The 23,481-nt window shown below is 38.0% G+C and overlaps 2 protein-coding genes across 7 annotated transcripts; one reads left to right on the top strand and one right to left on the bottom strand.

The window, feature by feature from the left end:
• Positions 1-11,896: 11,896 nt before the first annotated feature.
• On the bottom strand, positions 11,897-13,354 carry LOC103427386 (transmembrane emp24 domain-containing protein p24beta3-like). The gene is made up of 4 exons (XM_008365441.3): positions 13,062-13,354; positions 12,684-12,870; positions 12,411-12,518; positions 11,897-12,253 (listed from the first exon to the last, which is right to left on the bottom strand). Exons 1-4 carry the CDS (start codon positions 13,287-13,289, stop codon positions 12,120-12,122), a joined length of 657 nt encoding a protein of 218 aa, XP_008363663.3. The 5' UTR covers positions 13,290-13,354; the 3' UTR covers positions 11,897-12,119.
• A 560-nt stretch (positions 13,355-13,914) lies between these two features.
• On the top strand, positions 13,915-19,981 carry LOC103432306 (lysine-specific demethylase JMJ31). 6 transcript variants are annotated; one of them, XM_070819380.1, is made up of 16 exons: positions 13,915-14,151; positions 14,268-14,345; positions 14,774-14,857; positions 14,960-15,124; positions 15,298-15,366; positions 15,472-15,598; positions 15,943-16,015; positions 16,178-16,294; positions 16,405-16,524; positions 16,636-16,654; positions 16,974-17,058; positions 17,188-17,516; positions 18,183-18,298; positions 18,386-18,479; positions 18,605-18,726; positions 19,460-19,597. In XM_070819380.1, the coding sequence occupies exons 1-15, from the start codon at positions 14,062-14,064 to the stop codon at positions 18,692-18,694; spliced, it is 1,656 nt and encodes a 551-aa protein (XP_070675481.1). In that variant the 5' UTR covers positions 13,915-14,061; the 3' UTR covers positions 18,695-18,726; positions 19,460-19,597. The 6 variants fall into 6 exon arrangements, with proteins under 6 accessions (XP_070675481.1, XP_017186999.3, XP_008368720.3 ...); XM_017331510.3 differs by having other exon boundaries at positions 16,974-17,054; positions 17,193-17,516; XM_070819382.1 differs by having other exon boundaries at positions 13,948-14,151; positions 14,960-15,080.
• The last annotated feature ends 3,500 nt before the right edge of the window (positions 19,982-23,481 follow it).

Consider the following 23,481-nt stretch of genomic DNA (forward strand, 5'->3'; position numbering starts at 1 on the left):
ACCATGACCACATAAAACATAAGGGTACGAAGAGGGTACCGAAAATGAAGGGCAGACAATCCTTGTCTTAAAGCAAATTAAAGATTCAAATGGGACCTTTTGGAAAAGGAGGATCGATTATACTTTTGTTTATGGTTGGAAGCATTTAACTATTGATGTAACAACTATTGTTTTTGCCTTAATGGCAAAGGTATATATCTTATATTATATATTTTATATTATGGATGGGTCCGGTTCGTTTTCGTACGGTTCATCTTTTAAATTGAGATTTGAGCCAAATAATATCAACCAGTTTGGTTCGTTTTTGGTTTCATACTGTCGATTGTGTTCACTTCAAATATGAGATGGTAAATCAGGAGGGAATAAAAGGAGAAATAATGAATGAATTTATGTGCAAGTTCTACGGTTTTTGTAGGATGTCCAATAAGAAGAACACATGTAGAAACAAATAGAAACATATGAGTGGTCCAATCAAGTTTAAGTGGACAAGCTAATAATCGGACCGGTTTATTTCAACACCAATTTTTACGACTTAGTTCGGATGATCCGCTAATTGTCGGACAATTAGCTATTAGTCTACTAGTATTTCTCTTTTCAATGTTGAAAAAGATTACAATATCAATCCCGCACTACTATTGTTAACTTATACTACTAATCGTCTAAGAAGGGGTGAACTAGGGGTGAACTAACACGTAAAGGAGGGCGCATAACGGGCAAGGGTATTGGTGAGGGCAAGGGTATTGGTGAGGACAAAGGCCATAACTAATCAAATGCTCAAAATGTTTGTTTCTCATTCGGTCATAAGAATAGTTGTCGTTATTAGGTTAGGGGCGGTTGGCCTATGTGTTACACACGATTGGTAATTGTAATAACCAAAAGAGGGGTAGGAGACAAGTTTACGCGCTAGATAGCACAACAAAACTTTGTTGTGTACAAAGGCGATGATGGGTGCTAACTCGATCACCCAACCCTACGAGTAAGGGGCGGGTCGGGCATAGGTTTGAAATTTCATAGAAAATGTTATAAAAATTATAAAGAAAAATATTTTTTTTAAACAAATGATATTATCTACATTAAGTGAGAAAGGGTGGCCTTAGCCTTACAATGAGCTAGCAATAATGTGGTTCAAATTCGTCTTTGGCGATAATCGAACCTAAGTCATCTTAAGGAGTTCAAAATAAAATCAATTTATTTGTGGATGATAAATTACTTGTTTGGATCAATTACATAATATATCCCATCATATAACCAACCGTGTTTTAAGTGTTCAATGAAAGTCATTCACACAAAAATGTACTTACATCAAAACTCATTTACTTGTCTGTGTGTGACCACATTAATCGAAGAACACATTATTTATTTTATAAAAATTAAAATATTCACAATAATAATCAAATCGCTTCTTTTTCGAGTCAATTACACTACATTGGGGAGTAAGTCGAGATTACATTTTAACATTATGCATTATACATTAACTTACTAATTTAAATTAGCACTCGAGGTATACTATGTAAAACCTTTCTGATCGATATATGATTATATTGTAACAACTTGTTGATGCACAAAATCGGAGGGGTCTTAGAACAACGTAAATCCGACCGTGAATCTGCAAGAAAGTAAAGAATACAAGATATATCGTGGTTCACCCCAATGTTTGGGCTACGTCCACACTGATATTATATTTCTTTGAGAGGATTATGAGGGAGATGGTGAGAGCTTATGAGGGTGAGAAAGCTCTTCCCATGGCATAAGAATTGGCCTCCCTTAGGGGTGGTTTGGGAGTGAGGTGCTTAAAAAAAAGCACCCATGAAAACAAGTTGTGGGGGTTTTAGGTGTTTGGTAAACTGAAAAAAAAAGCTTATTTTGGAAGCTGCTGTGAGAATAAGCTGAAATCAAAAGAAAAAGCTGAAGTTGCTAATTGCAGCTTTGGAAGACTGGCTTTTTTTTCAAAGCACACGCAGCTACAGTGCTCCTTTAATGAAAAAACTCACTATCAGACAACTTTTTTTTCCAAAATCACTTTTACAAAAAAGTTTACTAAATACTCTGCTGATTTATTTCACAGCTGCTTATTCTCACAGCACATCCGCTTATTCTTACAGCAGTTTTTTTTTAAAGCACAGCAATACAAAACCAGCCCTTAATGAGGAGAGTGATGAGTCATTTTATAGAATAAGGACTCCTCACTTATTATATATTTGCCCATTCATTTATTACATAATTACATTTGAATCCTTTATACGAGGTCTAAATACGGAGGTGGTAGGAAAGTAGATCGAACCGACATGTTTCATGCTCAGTTGTACAAGGAACTTAATATGGGCATTCCAATATGCTTGTGTGTGTGTGTATATTGTTGTGGTCTATTTTATCTGACAGAGGGACTAGGGCCGGCGGCAGAGAGAGAGAGGAGAGAGATGTGTGTTTGTAGAATTGTAGGGGAATGTGTGTGTTGTTATCCCTCCTACATTGTGCCTTTATTTATAGTAGTAAAGGGAGAGAAGATATTTCTTCTCCTCCAAGTAATACAAGTTGTAATAGGAAAGGATAACTAGAATCAAATCTTATCTAGGATTTACACAATCATACTTAAACTAGGAATGTTTACAACACTCCCCATTGAGTGGGTAAATACTCAAGGTAGATTCAGCATCATGCAGAAGTTGAGGAAGTCGACTCGTCAGCACTGATTCCAAGGAACAACGCTTATTCTCAATAAGGTAGGAACTTGCATAAGTAGTAAGTCTCACTAAAAAACCCTAAGGCTATGGCAAAAACCCAAGTAGGGACAAAATCCATAGTCTAAGGAAAAATGCGTGAGAAATGCAAAGTCAAAAGAAACGTCTACAGGACGTCATCAGGGATATGACCAGCCCAAGGTGGGTGCCTCGTTAAAACCTAGTTAGGTAGCAAAAACCCAGTGGGAAAAATGCTCCTAATCGTAGGGAAAAAGAGTACATTAAGATCAAGCAAGTATCTAGAAGATACTCCCCCTGAGTTTGACATAATTCCAAAGAGAAATAGCAAAGTTACAACTCAGAAAGTTTACGCATACCAATTCCATGAACAAGCTTCTGAAACGTCGCCTTCGGTAGTGATTTGGTGAAGAGGTCGGCCAGATTGTCTTGTGATCGGATTTGCGTGACTTCAATCTTCTGATGTTCTTGTTGTTGATGTGTAAAGAAAAACTTCGGCGCAATATGCTTGGTGTTGTCTCCTTTGATGTAACCCTTCTTGAGCTGTTCGATGCAAGCTGCGTTGTCTTCAAAAATCGTCGTCGGGGCATTAACGGCGGGATGAAGATCACAGGAGTTTCGAATATGGCCCACTACTGCTCTCAACCAAAAGCATTCCCGAGTTGCTTCATGTAAGGCGAGAATTTCAGCATGGTTAGACGAAGTGGCAACTAAGGTCTATTTAGTTGACCTCCAAGATATTGCGGTGCCTCCAACGGTAAAGACATAACCCGTTTGAGAACGCGCCTTGTGCGGATCAGATAAATATCCAGCGTCGGCATAACCAACAAGGCGAGAATCAACCCGATGAGCATAGGGTGCGGCATCACTCGAGGATTCGTAGGGATAGAATAAGCCCAAATCCGTAGTACCCTTAAGGTAACGGAAGATGTCTTTCACGCCAGTCCAATGTCTGCGTGTTGGTGCATTGCTGTATCTTGCCAAAAGATTAACAGCGAAGAAGATGTCGAGTCTAGTGCATTGAGCTAAGTACAATAAAGCGCCTATCGCACTTAGATAAGGAACTTCAGGCTCCAAAATCTCTTCATCATCCTCCTTCGGACGGAAGGGATCTCGCTTTGCATCTAGCGTACGAACGACCATAGGAGTACTCGAAGGCTTCGCTTTATCCTCATTAAAACGGCGCAACACCTTCTGGGTGTAGTTCGATTGATGTACTAGGATTCCATCCGAACAATGCTCTATCTCGAGACCGAGACAGTATCGAGTCTTACCTAGATCTTTCATCTCAAATTCCGACTTCAGGTGCGAAGCAGTTCTCGCGAGCTCTTCAGGAGTTCCAATGAGATTCATGTCATCGACATATACTGCAACAATCGCAAATCCGGAATGAGACTTCTTAATGAACACACAAGGGCATAGTTCGTTATTCACATATCCCTGACTAGTCAAATACTCACTTAAACGGTTATACCACATTCTTCCGGATTGTTTCAAACCGTATAGTGAACGCCTCAGCCGAATTGAGAGCGTGTTCCGGGGTTTGGAAATATTTGAACCAGTCAATGTAAGTCCTTCGGGAACTTTCATATAAATTTCCGTATCAAGATCCCCATAGAGATACGCAGTTACTACGTCCATCAGCTGCATATCCAGTTTTTCGGAAACTACCAAACTGATAAGGTATCTAAAAGTAATCACATCCATAACGGGTGAGTAAGTTTCGTCATAGTCAATCCCGGGGCGTTGTGAGAAACCTTGTGCTACAAGACGAGCTTTGTAACTCACAATTTCGTTCTTCTCATTACGCTTCCGAACGAAAACCCACTTGTAGCCAACGGGCTTCACATGTGGAGGAGTAGGAACTACAGGTCCAAACACCTTACGTTTCGCAAGTGAATCAAGTTCGACTTGGATTGCTTGTTTCCAGTTTGACCAATCAGCTCTACGTCGACATTCATCAACGGAACGCGATTCAATGTCATCGCTCAACATGATCTCAGTAGCTACTGCAAATGCTAATGCATCGTCGACAATCATCTCATTTCTACGCCACACATCATCTAAGCTAGCATAATAGACCGAAATCTCACGATTCTCGGGAGGAGGATTCGTCTCTTCAAGGACGCTTCCATAATCTAGAATTTCCTCATGAGTTGGGTAAAATGAGTAAGCGATAGTCGGATTCACGGTAGGCTCTTCAGGACATTGTGCCGTGGTTTTCCTCTTCTGAGGGTGTGAATCCTTTGAACCAAGGGGTCTGCCACGCTTTTGTGTAGGGGCAGATGATTGGCTAGCCGCTAATGTACGTGGATCACCAGAATTGGCGTCCCGGGCTTCCAGGAGGGTAGTCCGTCGTACATTTGGTACATCCATCTTTGCAGGCGTATTCGCAGCTGGAATATGTGATCTTGTCACGCGCGCTAGATCGGTGAAAGCATCTGGCATGCTCTGAGCTATGCTCTGGAGATCTAATATGCGCTGCACTTCAGCTTCAGACTGAGCGGTGCGGGGATCTAAATGAGACAAAGTGGGAGTCGTCCACGATAATTCGCGTCGTTCATTAGGAACGTTGACGTTCTTATCTCCCCCTAACGACGGGAAGACTGTCTCATAGAAGTGACAATCCGCGAAACGAGCGGTAAACAGATCGCCTGTCAAAGGTTCTAAGTAACGAATAATCGAAGGAGAATCATATCCGACATAGATTCCCATCCTTCGCTGAGGCCCCATTTTTGTACGTAAGGGCGGCGAGATAGGCACATAGACCGCACAACCAAAAACGCGCAGATGTGATATGTCGGGTTCGCATCCGGTGACCAACTGAAGGGCACTAAATGGTTGTGTCACAACAGGCCTCAGGCGGACCAACTTTGTTGCGTGCAATATTGCATGGCCCCAAGCAGCGATCGGGAGCTTGGTACGTATGACCAACGATCGAGCAATCATTTGTAAACGCTTAATGAAAGCCTCTGCCAGGCCGTTCTGGGTGTGAACATGGGGTACAGGATGTTCAACTTCAACCCCAACCGACATGCAATAGTCATCAAAAGTTTTAGATGTGAATTCTCCAGCATTATCCAATCGAATAGATTTGATCGGATAATCAGGGTGGTGAGCCCTGAGCTTGATAACCTGAGCCAACAGTTTGGAGAATGCAGCGTTCCTTGTGGACAACAAGCACACGTGTGACCAACGTGTAGAAGCGTCAACCAAAACCATAAAATATCTAAATGGTCCGCAGGGAGGTTGAATCGGTCCACAAATGTCCCCCTGAATCCGTTGTAGAAAAAATGGGAGGATTCGAACGAATCTTGTCATAAGAAGGCTTAGTAATAAGCTTTCCCATAGAACATGTTTGACATGCAATTTCATGGATCGAACCTAAGCTTCGGGTTAGTGGATGCCCGTGTGAAGTTTTGAGGATACGGCGCATCGCTATTCGTCCAGGATGTCCCAAACGATCATGCCAAAGTGTAATTTCGTGCGCGGTCCCTGTGGTAGGGCTGGCCACATAGTGGCATTCTATGGGGCGTATGGTCGTAGTATACAGACCACTCAGGTTACGCTCCATCTTCTCTAGAATACGCTTCTGGCCATATTCGTAGGAAGTTACGCACAGAAATTCAACTCCGTTTTCTACGTGGGTTTCAGCGTGGTAATTGTTATCTCTAATGTCCTTGAAACTTAGTAACGTTCTTCCGGAACGTGGAGAATAAAGTGCCTCAGCAATGGTCAAGATTGTACCATTGGACAACATTATACATGCCTTACCGTAGCCTTCGATCAGGTTGGATGGGCCTGAGAGGGTTGTCAGAGGTGCATTCTTAGGTACGAAGTTAGTGAAATAGATGCGTTCACGCAAAACAGTATGCGTGGTTGCACTATCTGCCAGACAACTAACTTTCCCACTAGTCATACCTAGAATGAAAAATTAATTTGAATCGGTCACATGCATAAAAGTTTATAAAAACAAGTATCAATTCAAAATAATTTCATTTATTCAAGGATTAAAAACTTAATATCCAAAATAAATCGCCAACTAATAATCCAAAACATAAAGGAAAATTGTTCAAAATCAACCAAAAAACAAGGTGGGGTTCGGCCACAAGGTGGAATTCGGCCCCAATTGTCTTATTTTAACTGAAAAATAAGTCTATGTCTAAGATTCTAATCTTCCATAGGAGTGGTATCCTCCTGAAAATCAGAAACCTCCATCTTTGTAGTCTCCGGTTCGTCCACTTGCAGGAAGTTTGATTCAAACTTCGTACGACGAGAATGATATGCATCCACAACCTTCTTGGGAGCACGGCAAATGCGGGACCAATGGTCCTTGGAACCACAACGATAGCACATATCGTCATTCATTGTGGCAAGTGCTTTGCCCTTATTCTTGAAGTTCGGGGCCTTGGGAGCGAGGTTTGGGCGCTTCTGGGCTTTGTTTCCTCCCTTGGATGGGCCTTGGCTCTGTTGACCTTGGTGGGATGGCTTCTGGCCGCCCTTACCACGCCTCTTTTGGCGTTTTGGGTGCTGATTAGTGCTATAATGTGCTTCAGGCACAGCAGTAGCCCCAGTAGGTCGAGCTTGATGATTCTTCATCAACAGCTGGTTCTGCTTTTCAGCAAGAAGTAAAACAGAGATCAAATCCGAGAACTTAGTGAACTTCTGAGCTCTATATTGTTGCTGCAAGACAATATTAGAAGCAGAGAAGGTCGAGTAGGTCTTCTCCAGGAGATCATCTTCAGTCAAAGTTTCATTGCAAAACTTGAGAAGTGATCGGATTCGACAAACTTCAGAATTATATTCATTCACAGACTTAAAGTCTTGGAAGCGCAAGTGCTGCCAGTCGTGTCTTGCTTCAGGCAAGAATATGTCCTTTTGGTGATCAAAACGATCAGCCAAAGCAACCCATAATGCACGTGGATCCTCCTCAGCAAGGTACTCAGTTTGTAGAGCGTCATGGATATGTCTTCGGATGAAGATCATAGCAGTGGCTTTTTCAGCCTCGCCAACAGGTTTATCTGTTGCTTCTTCAATAGCAGGACGCAAGTTCTTTGCAGTGAGGTGGAGCTTCACATCTTGAACCCACTTGAGGTAGTTCCTTCCAGAAACCTCCAAAGCGGTGAAGTCGAGTTTGTTCAAGTTCGACATGTTCCTATCACAAAATAGATGGACAAGATGTGGTTAGTGTAATGGAGAAAAATCAATCCATTCACATAGGAGTAGAACATACAGGTTCTAATAGACATGTATTGGTTTAATTTTGCATGAAAAACTTCGGGTTTTCATGGGTGATATGTTTAAGTGAAAACTTCGGGTTTTCTAACAAGGCATGTGTATAAGAAACTTCGGGTTTCAAAGTAATTATGAACTTCAGGTTCATATATTCCTGCAGGCAAACACAAATATATATGCAAACAAATATGCAGAAATATTGTATAATGATAAGTGAATTAATTTATTTTTGGTCTTCGGGGCCAAATTAAAGTGTGGGTGAAAATATAAAAACCCATATTATTTAAAAAAAAATTAAATAATAAAATCTCGGGGCCTAAAAATATAGGCCGAGGACCCCCGGGTGTAGGCTGTAGGCCCACGGGGTGAGAAGGGAATGGGCTGCTGTGTGCAGCCTTTTTTCGGTATGGGCCGCTGCAGGCGAGCCCAGGAAAATAAAAAAAAACAAATTGTTTTCTTTGTGGGCTGGGCCGCTGCAAGCGAGCCCAGCAAAAAAAATTGTTTTTTTTTCTTTTGTTACACGGGCCGAGAGGCTGGAGCCCAATAGGGTTCAGGTTGGAACCAGGAACACCCCATCTTTTGCTGGGAACGGTTGCCGGAGCGCCGCCACTGTAGGTGGCCGTGTTCTAGGAGGCTATCGATCGTGGGAAACACGGGGGTCCAACTGGGGAACCAAATATGAACGGAGATTGGAGAAATCTCGACGTTATATCAACCAAACCCTAGAAAACTTCAATCGGATTTATGAAAAATTCCGATGAGATCTCAGCAAATCTCAGACCATAGGACACCGTGGACGATCTGTAGGTCGTCTGAGTAGGCTAGGCACGGCGACAGGCCGTGTAGTACGGTGATGGATGGGTGGCGACACCTGCTGGGTGTCGGGTTTGGGGTTTGGACGAGGAGCAGAAGCTCCAGCCGTGGTCTTGGGCTCGGAGGATCGATGCAGGCTGCAGGCTTGGTGAGGAAACCGAGCTGGGCCATCGCAGGTTGCGGGCCTGGTGGCTTGCGGCTTGCATGGTGCAAGTGCATGGGTTCGAAGAACCCTAATTCCCAAATCGCAAAATTTTTTTCAATTCAAATATAATTATATGCATGTGGATTTCAATGAATCACATATTTACGTTGATGCATATGCAAATAATAGTTTCAATGCATGTACATATGTAGAATTCAATTCATGACAAATATCAAATTCACATAATTGTAGCAATTTTGATTATGAAGCATACACAATTTACGTAGAATCTAAAATACGTTAAACGTAAAGTTGGGTCATGCATCATGGTGAATGTTCATGCTATCAGGGCTTGCAAAATATCGAGTTAAAAACCGTTGTTTAGAAAGAACCTGATTGCGTGATGATATGGATGAACTGGTTTGATGCAGAAAAAAAAAAAATCTTCAACGTCAGATTCCTAAGCGCAGCGGTAGGAGCGTGCTGATAACGTGTTGTGGTCTATTTTATCTGACAGAGGGACTAGGGTCGGCGGCAGAGAGAGAGAGGAGAGAAATGTGTGTTTGTAGAATTGTAGGGGAATGTGTGTGTTGTTATCCCTCCTACATTGTGCCTTTATTTATAGTAGTAAAGGGAGAGAAGATATTTCTTCTCCTCCAAGTAATACAAGTTGTAATAGGAAAGGATAACTAGAATCAAATCTTATCTAGGATTTACACAATCATACTTAAACTAGGAATGTTTACAACATATATATATATATATATATATTTTTTCAGTTGTACAAGTATATATATATATATATATATATATATATATATTTCATTAATAACAATGTTTTACATTTTCGTCAAGAATATTAAAAAAAAAATTAGAACCAATAGCGTCCTATAAATAAAAGCTATCATGCAAAGCAGCAAATAAAGTAACCGAATGAGCAGCAAGATTACCACTCCGCAGAACAATCAAGAACTTCACCTCGCCAATTTGTGAAGCAATGAGATCAATATGCTTGTATATACGGGAAGACTACTGCTTTTGCCAAATTAATACCGAAGTGCACCCCACCACTATAGCAACGTGCTAAAGAGTTGCCACTTTTAAATTGTGCGTGACTAAATATAATGTATGTCGGTTCATATCAAATGTTTACGTCTCCAACTTAATAAATCGGATTTAAAGTGTTACTTAAGGAAGGCATGATGTCCTACGGCTCCTACTGCCATGGTGACAGAGAGTAGGTGGAAGCTTAATATTTACATCAAAACCTTAAGCTTTGAAAGGGTAGTGGTAATAATTTAGTTGAACGATGTTACACATAACATTCTACGATGTTACACACAACATTTTACATTGATTATGCAAATATTATGTTCGCAACATAAAAATATATTTTGTTATAATAATAATAAAATGTTATTATCTGTTGTTAACTACGAGCTAACTATAAAAATCAACATTTATAATGACATTGGTATAACAAAATCTATTTATTATACCCTTGAAAAAACTGAATTGAGTTTTTTTTTTCTTTTCTGGATCTCAGTGTTTGGAGCTGGCAGATCTAGAGGATCACTCATTTTAAATCCTATGGACACCAATAGCCCATATCACTAACTCACTTCACACAAATCAAGAGTCCGGGTATTTCTCTCCCTTGAACTGCCCAAATCTTTATGTTCGCTGACTCCAGATCTCGATCCAGAGAAACTAGCACTTCTTCTTGCATTTACCTAAATCTATGTATTTACATTTTGCATACAAAAAGGTGGAAAATCAAAGGCAATAGACTAAATTAAAATAATGCGTAATAATTTCTAAACAAGAGCGATGCATAATATTAGAAGTACATTTTGTGAGAATCACGCGTCTTACAAGTGCAATATGTAGTGTTTGAGATTTTTATGATTTATATTATTTTTGGCAAGCATACTAAAAGGAATTTGATGCTAACTAACATGAGCAGGTCGATTTGTAGTTTAACATTTTCTTTCTTTCTTTCTTTCAAACATGGTATTTTGGTTAGGTGAAACTAGCTAGAATATGTCCACTTTTTAATATATATATATGATGTCAGTTTATAGGTCAAAATAAGATCACTCCAAGTGGAATTGAGCCTCATATTTTTGTCATTTTGATTTTAAAATGTTCAAGAAATTGTTAGACAGTTAATATTTATGACCGTTTGATAATAATTTCACTTTTAATTTTGTGTTTTTAAATTGAAAATTCGTATGATATAATATTGGAATATCAAATATTTGGACTCCAAAAAATCATAAATGGATAAGGTTTCAGTCCTTGGAATTTTGCCTGCACAATACAATATCACTAAATTAAAAATATTTGCTTGATGAAACAAATCTGGACCGTTGACTGATTTATAAGAAATAAAGTGGAGAGTGGTTACAATTGGGCTTAAAATTTTCAGCTGTTGGGTGGGGCCTCTTCCCTTCGAAGTTCTAAAATTCTCTCAACGCAATGGAAACAAAGAGAAAATGGCATAAAACCACCACTAATCCATGCCTAATGGAAATGCTTGGATCTTAATTTGCTAATAGATGACAAGTATACAGGACAATGCAGTTGATTTAGCATCCATAATATAAATATTTGAGGCATCGTTATCTCCTGTTTAAGACAGGAGAAAAACTTGCATGCACTCGTTACATGCAACATATCTGTTTCACATTTATAATGTTCTCTGATCGTAATACTTGACCATCTACAATGTATAGATTGTTGCATCCACTTCTAAATCCGACCTAGCATATTGTTCATAGGCTCGATACACCTATCCGAGTGTGGAATATGATTTCAAAATGTCTTGGTGCCATTAGTAACGAACCGCCTAGTTTTTGTATTGTGAGCTATTGTACTTATCTGAATGGAAACTCGCTTCTGTAACTTCGACACACAATATATAAGTTCGATTATAATCGGTATCACATATTCTATCAGTTAAGCATGAAAACAAAAGGAAAAATGCAGATAGAAGTGTTCGAAGTGCTAGTAATGTTGCCTTGTTTAATTAAAGTTACCAATAAAAAGAGATGAATAATGTTGCCTTATTTAAATAGATAACTATGTAAGTTTGTCGTACGCTGTCACTCCCAAGCCTGGATAAAGGAGGGGAGAATGTCATGTAGTTGGCAATCAGCACTCTGTTTTTCACGTTGAATTGCTATGATAAATTTATAAGAAGAAAATTAAGGAAAATGGAAACCTAATCAAACTCTGTTATAGGCAACAGACTTGCTAAACAGGTTGCGGATGTACAACACTTGAAGAGCACTTGCACCAGCAAACACAAGGTACTCTGCAAGTGTGAAGTAGATCACTCGTTTATTGGTGCTAACATTTGCTGCAACCACACAAAAACGTCGTCAGAAGATATCATGATCAATTACAAGCGTTGTTAGAAAATTTTGAGTTCAATTTCATGTGATGTGTGCTATATAAACATGTGTATATCTATACATCCCAAGATAGGTAAGTTTTTTCGTGCAAATGAAACTTACTATATCGATGCCTAGCATCGCGTGCTTTAAGGTACTTTTGCTCTGTTGTGACAGCTTCCAGTGCTTCTCTTAGCTCAGCAATCTTAATATTCAGAGGGTCCATATGTTCTACACCAAAATTACAAGAAATGAAAATATAACCTTGGTTTTTTCCCGTTTCATATGTGGTAAAAACCGAAAACAACCAAGTAACGATCAATCAAAATTAAACAAACAAGGGACTCCTACTGTATATATTTCGCTATCATGGAACAAAAAACATGATGAACTAACCGTCTTTGGCTAAGTCATGCTCATTTGGGATGTGGCCAACATGAATGTAGAACGAAACAGTCTCATGAGTCGAAACAGGATTGCGAAAACAAAACTTGTACATTCCGCTTTTCGGTGCCTTGAACGCGAACTTATCCCCAGACGTTCCTTTCAGCGAAAACACAATACTGCCTCCTGGAGCTGTGGCCTGCATAAACCACACATAAGTCGCATTTGCTTGCACCCCCCATTCGAACACCAATCAAATCTTAAAAAGTTAATCATTTTTGCCAATGGAAATGTAACGATCTTTTGCGAATTATTAGACACATTTTGATTTACCGTCTGATAACGTAACATGCTATTATTTGACACGAAAGTTCTGCATTAGAAGCTTACAGTGAAATCAATACCAGGGTGGTCGGAGCTCCAGAAGATGTCGTGGTCGATTGCAACAAAGTTTCCAGAGACCGTGTCCCCCTCGTACAGAACTTGCTCCGAGACGCATTCCAACTCCGTCACGGTGATTGAAAGGGCAGTAGCAACATTGCCATTGCCGATGAAGCTCATAAGAAAACCGTACGCCACGCAAATCTTGGCGGTCTCAAATCGCTTTCGTTTCTCCATTTTTGATCTGCACTGAATAGAGAGAGAGAGAGAGAGAGAGAGAGAGAGAGAGAGAGAGAGAGACTGTCCCTGAAGTGCGAAAATAAGAGGGCTTGAAATTCGGTTAATTCGTTTTGAAGTCCGTTGGTTCCCTCCACGACTTTGATTATCACATGTTTGGGCTTTCTTTTGGGCCTGGCTTCGCCATCTGCAACAAGGTTTGACGTTTGCGTTGTTAATTGTAACGAATTTTGGTTTATGGGTATTTGCGCGAAAGTGAAAACTTTACGCTTAATTAAAAATTTATGATTATTGATCTCTTAATTTATCAAAATATGCAGTTATAATCATTTTTACCACCTTCGTCAGAAGTTTCATCAAAATGAGTCATGGTGAAAGGATCATCATTATAGTTGGGTTAAAGTTGAGGGACAGTTACTCTGATTTGGTTAGACTTTAAGGACTATTGCTCCAATAACGTTAAAGTTGAGAGACCATTGCACAATTTTCTCATTTTGTTTCCATATTTGCCACTTGATTTAGCTTCACGTGAGTGACACGGTGACTCATTGTAACGAAAATTTTGATAAAATTGTTGAAAATGATCATAGATGCACGTTTTGATAAATTAAGAACTAACTGTCATGAATTTTTAGTTTAGAACCCATCGCTTCTAATTTCGTTAAAGTTAAGGATCATTGAGACAATTTCTCTAAAATTCAATCTCTCTCTCTCCTGCTATGTTGTACCAGTTCACCTAGCTCAGTGAGTCGGAGAGCGAATCAGCACAGCAATGGAGTCGGCTCTGCGAGTTCGAAGCTTGAACGAAGTTCCTTCGGCCGGAGACTTCGCGTCTGGGATCGAATCCACGAACGTTCCCGCCGTAAGTTCGTTACAGTTTCACTAATTTGCTGCAATTTTCTTCCCGCCTTTCTTAATTCACAAGCAATTGCTCACTCTCGCTTGCTCTGCGTGTTCTTGCTCTCTTCTTCTCATTAGGTTTTTAGCGGCTGCGTCAAAGATTGGAAAGCTTTCTCCAATTGGAATCCATGTAATGGCGGTCTCGATTATTTGCAGGTATTTTCCCTTTATTTTTTCCTTTTTGATCTCGTCAATTCGGCTTCGTTCTGTGTAGTGATTGATTGTAAATTTGAGAAAATTAGGGATTATTTGGTCAAAATTGAATTGCTTTCTTTCGAGTTCTTAATAATTTACCACAGCAGCAACACTATGTGAGTAGGATCAACCTCAAATGCTTGCTTAATGATGTACTTATGCATAATGTAATCTAGTTTTGTTTCGAATTCTGAGCCTTTGGTGTGCTAATCCATTCCTACTACTGAATTAGGCCTCAGGGACAGGGAGGTGACTATGTAGTTTTTCAGGGATTAACAAGTAGTTTGTTTCATTCTTTAATTATTTGCTTGTTGCGTAGATTGTTGATTTCTTTGCTTTCATTGAATTAAAGTTTGTGCTTGATATGGTTTCTATGAATGGAAAATTAGGAACGAGTCGGATTGTGTGTTGTGGAGGCTATGCTATCTGATTCAGCACCTGTCTTCTACGGTGATATTAGAAGCCATGAGAGGGTAGTAATTTGTATGGCCATTGTGAATGGTCTGGAACTTTGAATTTTACTCTCATCTGGATCTCATTAGCCCTAACTAGTTTACTACCCCTTCCTTCTGTAGGTACCGCTGCCATTTTCTGCATTCATTGGTCTATGTAAGAAACGCATGCATCATTCAGAGGATGGTTCCTGTGTTAAATCAGATCGGCATGGGCTACCGGAGGCTTCATCTGAGTATGACAGTAAGCCCTATGAGGATGCTCCTCACCAAATCTATTTAGCACAGGTTTAACCTTCAAAGGCTTTAAGATAATGGATATAATATATTTTATTCTCTTTAATGTTGTTAATGGCTTGATTAGTCATTATTCGGATAGACTTTATTTAATATGTTAGACTTATTAGTTTTCTTTGAAGGGTCACATGTTTGGGAAGTAACTTTTATTATGTGCAATTCAGGTCCCAATAATCAATACTGAAACTGAAGAGAGGGTTCAACTGGGTTCTTTGAGGGAGGACATCCAAACGGTTCGTGAATTTCTTGTTACAGTCGTTGTTTATCTTACAGCCTTCCACTAGAGAACCCTTTTTTCTCATCCTTGATTTCCAATAACCACTTCTTGTTTTTTGTAGCCTGTATTTTTGGAGGATAAAGTACTAGTTGCTATCAACCTGTGGATGAACAATGCTCAAGCTAGATCAAGCACTCACTATGATCCACACCATAACCTTCTCTGCGTAGTCTCTGGCTGCAAACAAGGTTGAATAATTTTCTCTGGCCCTCTGAGTGCATAATGCTCTGTCCAACTACAGAGTGGTTAGATAGGTTTCATGTTACCGGTCCTCAATATCACTGAATGATTAGCTGCCAAGAAAGCGAAATGGTTTTATCTTTTATTGTTAACTTGCATTCCTGCAAAAGTGAAATTTTCAGTTTTATTCTTGGAGGGCCACCAATTTAAGGGTGATTTGATTTGTATAACAACTTGGTGTGAAGATAGAACTGAACTTTGTTCAGTGTTCCCAACTATGTTTGTATGTAAAATATGTCTAAATAGAGTTTTTCTTTCTGATTTGTCTGATAGAAGCTTGCATCTTTCACAGTGGTTTTATGGCCTCCTTCAGCAAGTTCTATGTTATACCCTATGCCAATATATGGGGAGGCATCAAATCATAGGTACAGTACTTGTACTAATAATATGAATTCAACTTAAATAACTTTTATAATTATTTAATTATGAAAATTTTATGCTTGTATCAGTTATTTGTATCTATTGTGCTATCGACAAAGATAATGAATTGCAGTCTTTCAATCTTATAATTTACACCCACTTGGCAGTTCTGTTCCTTTAGAGAACCCAAACTTTTCAAATTATCCAAGAGCACAATGTTTAATGGAGCACTCGCAGAAGGTTATTCTTCAGGCAGGCGACGCACTTTTCATTCCTGAAGGCTGGTAAGGTTTAATATCCATTAGAGTGTTCATTAGGAGTCTTTTTGTCTTCTGATAATATATGATTTTAGTGCAACCTTTTTATTTATAGTGGTTATTGATTTTTGCTACAGGTTCCACCAGGTGGACAGTGATGATCTAACCATTGCCGTGAACTTTTGGTGGCGGTCCAATGTAACGTTAAACATGTCAGAACACATGGATGCATATTATCTGCGCATAATATTAAGAAGGTTTGTGGTATTGTTTCCTTTTTAGTTAGTAAGCAAAGCATTTCCGGAACAAACTAACATGATTTTGTTTCTCTCTCATGCGTCATTTACTTGTCCAATCTGCATTAAAAGACTGACAGATAGAGAAATGGTATGTACCTCTCTCTCTCTCTCTCACACACACACACACACACACACACACACACACACACACACACGCAAGCACACAGAGGTAGACATCCTTATATTTGTGCATATATTTTCATAATAACAAGTTATAATATGGAAACATATAAGTAAACATATGGTTCCATATTGGTTTATGTTTTATCATTTTATGTTTGTCTTATTTGAAAACTTGGTGGTCAAATCTACTGCATTTTCTTCCACCCTTTTATATATTTGAATCAGAAGCTTTCAATTGAGCACTATAAGTATTTTTATTTTTTCAATTTTTTACTTTAGGACAGGACCGAGTGCTGCCTATAGCTTCTTTAGCTCAAATGGAGAACATGAACAGGCATACTGGAATAGTGCTTAAAAAAGGACAGATAAGTCAGTTTCTATGAGCTCAGTGATGATCATCATGTATTAAGATTACTTGGTGAAAGAAACTTGTAGTGAATCTTTATGGCCCTGTAAATTCTCTGTTTACTGACATCCTTAACTTGATATGATACCCAGATCACAATGACAACGGTTTGGATCAGGCATGTGAGGGAAACGATCTTAAGGGGAAGGAAGTAGAACAAAGATTTATGTCGCATGCACTGGAACCCCTTGCCGTCCTTGCTCTTCATGAACTTGTTTCTTTAGTTCATGGTCATGTTAATGCTGCTGAGCTAAGACAACCAATGCAATCTGCTTCAACAACTGCTCCTGCAGTTAGTGTGAATGATGAACGCATCAAAGTCGTGAGACCAAGTTCGTTTGGCTGGGAAGATGATCCAGTTGCTAAAATTTTTTGGACTCTTCATCCCATCACTTTAAAAAATGTATTTCTTGCCATGGTGGTGAGTTTGAACATTTTTACTTTCACTATAAAACTTAAACTCGTAGACTATAATAGGTGACTCTAGTCTTGGCTCATGAGAGTTGTTCGTTACTAGCAAAAGAAAGTGATAAATCACGGTCTTTCTGTTAATCTTTGGTGCGTCTTCCATGCCAAACGGTAACAGCTTAATCAGCAAGCAGGTTATCTTACTTGTATAGAGGAACTTTGTCATCTAGAGGAGCTTCATTTCTTTTAGATTCAAAGGGCCATCTTTATTCCCTATTTTTGCCTACTATTCTGGTTTCTTTGTACTTTATAACTGTGTTTCTATGCTTTTACCAGTGAAAATTGTCCCATCTAACGGAAAAGTGATCCTCGATAGTTCCTCCTTTCATTAAATCCAGTATGTTTGAAGGCTTGACTGCTTTTATCTTGTTTCTGTATTTCTTTACGAGAATGCAGCTGGGCAGGATACTCCCCTCTTCCTGTTTGTCTTTAAATCCTCTTACGCTCTATAATTTTAGTGAGTCTCATACCATTTAGTAATCCCTTCATGGCAAGGTGGTGAGGGGGTCCACTTTGGGATAACTATATATTAGTAAATCGAATGACCGACCACTATTATTTTGTTTTTTTAAAATAAAAATCTCATCCTCATGTGCAACTGCTATATAATCTTTTGCAGGAAAATTTCCCAAGAACTTTGGAGGCTTTAATACTGCACTTGCTTTCACCAGTAGGAGCCGAAGTACTTACTCGTAAATTTGATAGAATGGATCAACTGATCACTGAGGAAGAACGGTAAATGCTAATTTGTCATTAATTCTTTAGTTTGAAGGCTTGGACCTGTATTCACCTACAACCTTCTATCCTTATTTATCATTTCAGGGACAGATTTTACCAGGCTTTCTATGGGGCATTTGACGACCAATTCGCAGCAATGGATGCAATTTTGAAGGGGAAAGAATTATTTGCACTCCAGGTAATGCTGTGCTCTTGTTGAAACGTGTCTTCTGGCACTCATGATAACATATATTTCTGGTGTCAAATTGTGGTGTAAATGTGCAAAGAGATTATTCTTGATTTGTTCCCATATCTTCATGTTAGGTAGATGGGTGCGCAATAATGTTCGTAAGAATAAATTGGGTCGGGGACGATTCCGGAAATAAGATGTTCATGGGCTCATCTACCATATGAAGTACTAAGAAAAATATCTCTTTGGTATGATGGTATGAACTACCATGAAAAAATGATTAACCTAGAAGTTTGCTGTTAAAGATCATAATAATAGCCAGGCATGTATGAGTTGCAAAAGACGGTACAAATTTGTGATTGGCAAAAAATTAGTTAGTCTTGATCTCATAGACTGCTACAGTCAATTCACGTGGTTCCCGGTGGAGATGGCCACTGTGCTGTTACCCTTTATTTGTTAAGATTATCTAGTCTTGACTAGAGCTGGGCAGGGAACAAGGATCATAAGTTCGTAACGAGTTCTTTGTTTTGTTTGCATGCAAGACCTTAGCATTTCTAGTTTGCAATTTTACTGTAAATTTTTCGATGGGCAGTGAACCTTATCACGCTAATATATTGGCACTTCATATCATGCTAATATCATTGCCATGTAAGTTTGCTTATGTATTCAATTCTTCTTGATTGTTTTGGATGTATAAATTTTCCCTTTAATTAGAGTTGTACAGCCAGAATCCCGCTTCATTTGAGAAATTTGGGTTCTACTCATGAATTATTCGATCTTTTCACCTTGGCAACCTTATTTCCCCCTATTAAACACCCTTCGTAGACATTTCGTTGAGATGCAGCTTTATTCTTGTCCTACTTGTATGTGCGGAGTAAAATGTTACTTGCTGCTCATTAACAAATTAACGCACTTTTACGCGATTCAGAATCCTCGATGGATGCTGAACTCATTGTTCCAAACTCTTACTACTGTATTCTTTGTTGCAGGCATACAAGAATGTATTGGATAAGTATTTGGGAGTGGATTGGAGGGGGCCAAAACCCGGGGTCTGATGAAACTTCATAAAGAAATTGGTCCCGGGCAGTATCTCGAGGGGCGCAAATCGATGCATATTTCATTCCCGGAATTTTTCTTTTGCTTGAATTCTGGACTGTACTTTACAAGTGTTCATTTACAGGCTCCAAGAACTCAAGTCATCACTAACTTTAAGCGTAAGAGAGTATGATTGGTGGTACACTCTGTGCAGCTAGATATACTCTGCAACTTTAACTTGCCTGGTATGTTGTGCTCTGTTACCTCATTTGAAAAGCGACGGCGTCTAGCAAGACGAAGCGTAATTTGGAAAATTATTGGGTGGTTACTGGAACACCACAACTTGGTATAATCAGTACAAGTGTTAGAATACTGGTGGATGGCGAGTTTGATGCTAAGGGTATAATCTTTGTAAATATCCATTCGTCTTATAACATGCATGTGGATTAATTATACACCGTGACAGTGTTTCGGTATCTCCCAATAATTCTCCTAATATTGTTGAAAAAGGACACCTACTAGTTAAGGACCACAAGCGTGCTGGAAACATGAATAAACTGGTCATCCAAACTGTAAAGTGGAGAGAAGCAAATATATAGAGGCCGGTTAACAAAATTCTAAGGGACAATCTTTGGAGGCCTTATTTTTTCCTTTCTTTAAAAAAAAAAAAATATATATATATATAATCCCTCAACTTACACGACATTCTCTTATTCAGACAAGAAGCAATTGGCGGGGGAATCATTGATGCCACATTGACACCAGTGATAATTTTTTCACTTATAAGTGGAAGATTTCATCGACAATCATAAACGGCGAATTCGAATCTAATTATGACGGGCTCATTGACTGGTTTAGCACAAATCCTATCTCCCGATACTGTTGTATAAGGAAAAGATAGAAAATTAGCTAAAATGATCAAAAATCAAATTTTAATTGCTGAAATGATCTTGATTATCATTATTGACATAACGAATACAAATTGATGACAACATGCCAATGGCCAATATCGACAACATACTAAAAACTAATCATTTTAGCAATTAGAATTTAAAAAGCAACCATTTTGGCCAGGTTTCTAAAATAAAAGTACCAATGCGTGATTCCTATATCATTCATCTTTTGAATGAGCGAAACTTACCTGAAACAAGAATGTACTCATTCTCTTCATTTTTCACACATCATGTATTATACTCGTTCTCTTCCTTTTTTCACCTTCTGTATGAATCACGTGATTTATGAAAAATTAAAGAAGAGAATGGATATATCCCCATTGCAGATAAGTCATTATTCTCTTGCACAAGCAAAAAAAAATGGAAGTTAAAGATTAGAGAAGTCATGGAAATTATGCAAGTCTTAATTTAATTTGTACATAAATTTGCATTACAAGGGGGAAAACTAAAAGGATAGAAAAGCATGGAAAGGGGGTTTTGGTAATTATTAGGGTTGGAAGGACAAATTAAAGGGGGAAAAGGAGGGGGTTTTGTTGAGGTGAGATTCCCTGGTGGACTATGACAAATGCAAGGATGCTGAGAAAGAAAGAAAGAAAGAGATAGGGAGAGAGGGAATAGAAGAGAAGAGAGAAGCTTTTAGTTTGTCTGGTTGTGGGAGCTGAGGAAGAGATAAAAAGTTGCAATCCCTTTTACAAGACAAATGGCATATATTGTACCTTAACCCTGCAACTTATGTATAAAACTTTCTAAAAGCTTGGATATACCATAACCACCCAAACCTTCCTTTCATTAATCCCTAGGCCTCTCTCTCTCTCTCTCTCTCTCTCTCTCTTGATGGATATACTGAGTTGTAACAAGGATTCATTCCTTATCTGGTAAAAAATGTTTGAAAGAATGTTTATGTGAGAGAAAACCAATGACCCACTATTAATCACATATAAAAGTTTTGGAGTTGGTTTAATGACCTACTACTAATTATACCGATAACGTCTCTAATTTAATTATTGTGAAATTCAACAGGTACATATTTTATACAAAAGACCTCAGTGTAATTAATAATAGAATCACTCAATATAAGAAAAGATTAACTTCATGAGGTTTCCGATATAGGACATATCCTTCAATATACTGTCATGAAGCTCTTATCGGATCAGCGTAGGGCTTCCGAACTTGATCAAACAATGTCCTAATCCGATGTGATTATTTGGTCTTTATTCAAACCGTGTTCATCATTTTAAGCAAATCAAACCAATATTAGCACGTGACACCTCTTTTAGGATTAATTAAGACCTTAGCATTCAAAGCCCTAAACCCTATAGTTCATGTACAAAAAACATCACTGCAATTATAATTATACATACATATATATATAGTAGGATGAATGGTCAAGATGTGACGATAAGCAGACGGGTCCATGAACAAAAAACATGACTAGTGCAGTTATATATGGTAGCTAGGGTTTGCTGCAAGGTTGAGCTGCCAAAACCAAAGGCTGTGGGGATGTTGCACAGAAATTAATAAAGAGCAAGTCCGTCACCTACAAAAGAAGACTCAGAATTATTTTCAAAGTTCTATCGAGCTTAGCATCTTTTTCATAACCGTTGACATTTTACAAACTTTCATTTCTTTTTGTTCATCTGCTGCTAATTAGTGTCTCTTTTCTTTTCTCTTTAGCTGGGTTTATTGTACCACTAGCTAGCTAGTATATATGCATGTCCCCGGACCACCACCACACCCAGCACAGATTCACACACACCGTCACACCGAGCTTGCCTTTCTCTACTCACGCTTACAACAGGTTATACAGTCTAGGGCTCACTTATCTCTCTTTAGAAAAGGCTATGTTTCTTTGCAATGCCCCAATTTTTCACTAATCCAAAACCCCAAAAAAAAGTGTCTTTAAAAAGCTCTTCAAATTCTCCATTAGGCTTTTTCAAAAAGAAAAGAAAATCTCAATTATTTATTGGGATAATCTGATAGCGGTCCCTAATCCTTAACATTATTTGATTAAAACCTTAATAGTATTTAAAGTTTGATTAAAGTCCCTTGACTTTGTACACCTCATTATATTACTATTAATATTTATATTTTTATAGTTTTGACATTAATTGTTTGATATTTTATGAGATTTATAATCCTATAAATTTAAAATCCCTCATTATAATACTATTAGAAACAGTTACAATAAAAAAATTCAAACATTTTAATTGAATAAATAGATAAAAACTATGTAAAAATAAGAAATAATAAATGGCAAAAGAATGTATCCATAGTGTTAAAAAATTGGTACATTTAACATTTAACAAAGTGGTACATTAATAAAGAAGAATGGATACATTATAAATAAATTAGGGTACAAATAAAAGATTAAAAATTATGAGTACAAATGAATTTTTAAAAATATAGATGCTAAAAGAAATTAATAAATGGGTACAAAATAAAACTAAAAAGAAAATACTACAAATTTAAAAAAAAATGTTGCAAATTAAAAGTGGGTACAAACTAAAAATATAAATATATGATACAAAGTTTAGGCATAAAACATAAATATACCATATGTAATTTTTCTATCATTGATTAAATATACAATGTAACGTGATGACACATGGGTACAAACACAAATAAAACTTTAAAAAAATATGGGTACAAAAAGAAACTAATATATGGGTACAAATTAAAAATGAAAAGAAAATTGGTACAAATTAAAAAATATTTGCAAATTAAAAATTGGTACAAACTAAAAATAAAAATATTTCATTATTCAAATAATTAATGATGTTATTAATACCCAAGGACCTTGATCAAAAATTGAAAATGAATAGGATTTTAATCAATGGAGTAACAAAAATATTCATGTAAAATAAAAATATGGAAATGGTAAACACATACTCTTTTTTGCCTCTCACATACTCATGTTTAATCACATCCGTTGTTTTCGTTTGATTTATTCAACCCAACGACCAAAATAAAAAGAAATGTGTGAAAAATTTAAAAAGATGCATGAAAATCATCTCCCAATTGTT

The sequence above is a fragment of the Malus domestica genome, chromosome 03 (assembly GCF_042453785.1).
Source record: "Malus domestica chromosome 03, GDT2T_hap1".
NCBI lineage: Eukaryota > Viridiplantae > Streptophyta > Magnoliopsida > Rosales > Rosaceae > Malus > Malus domestica.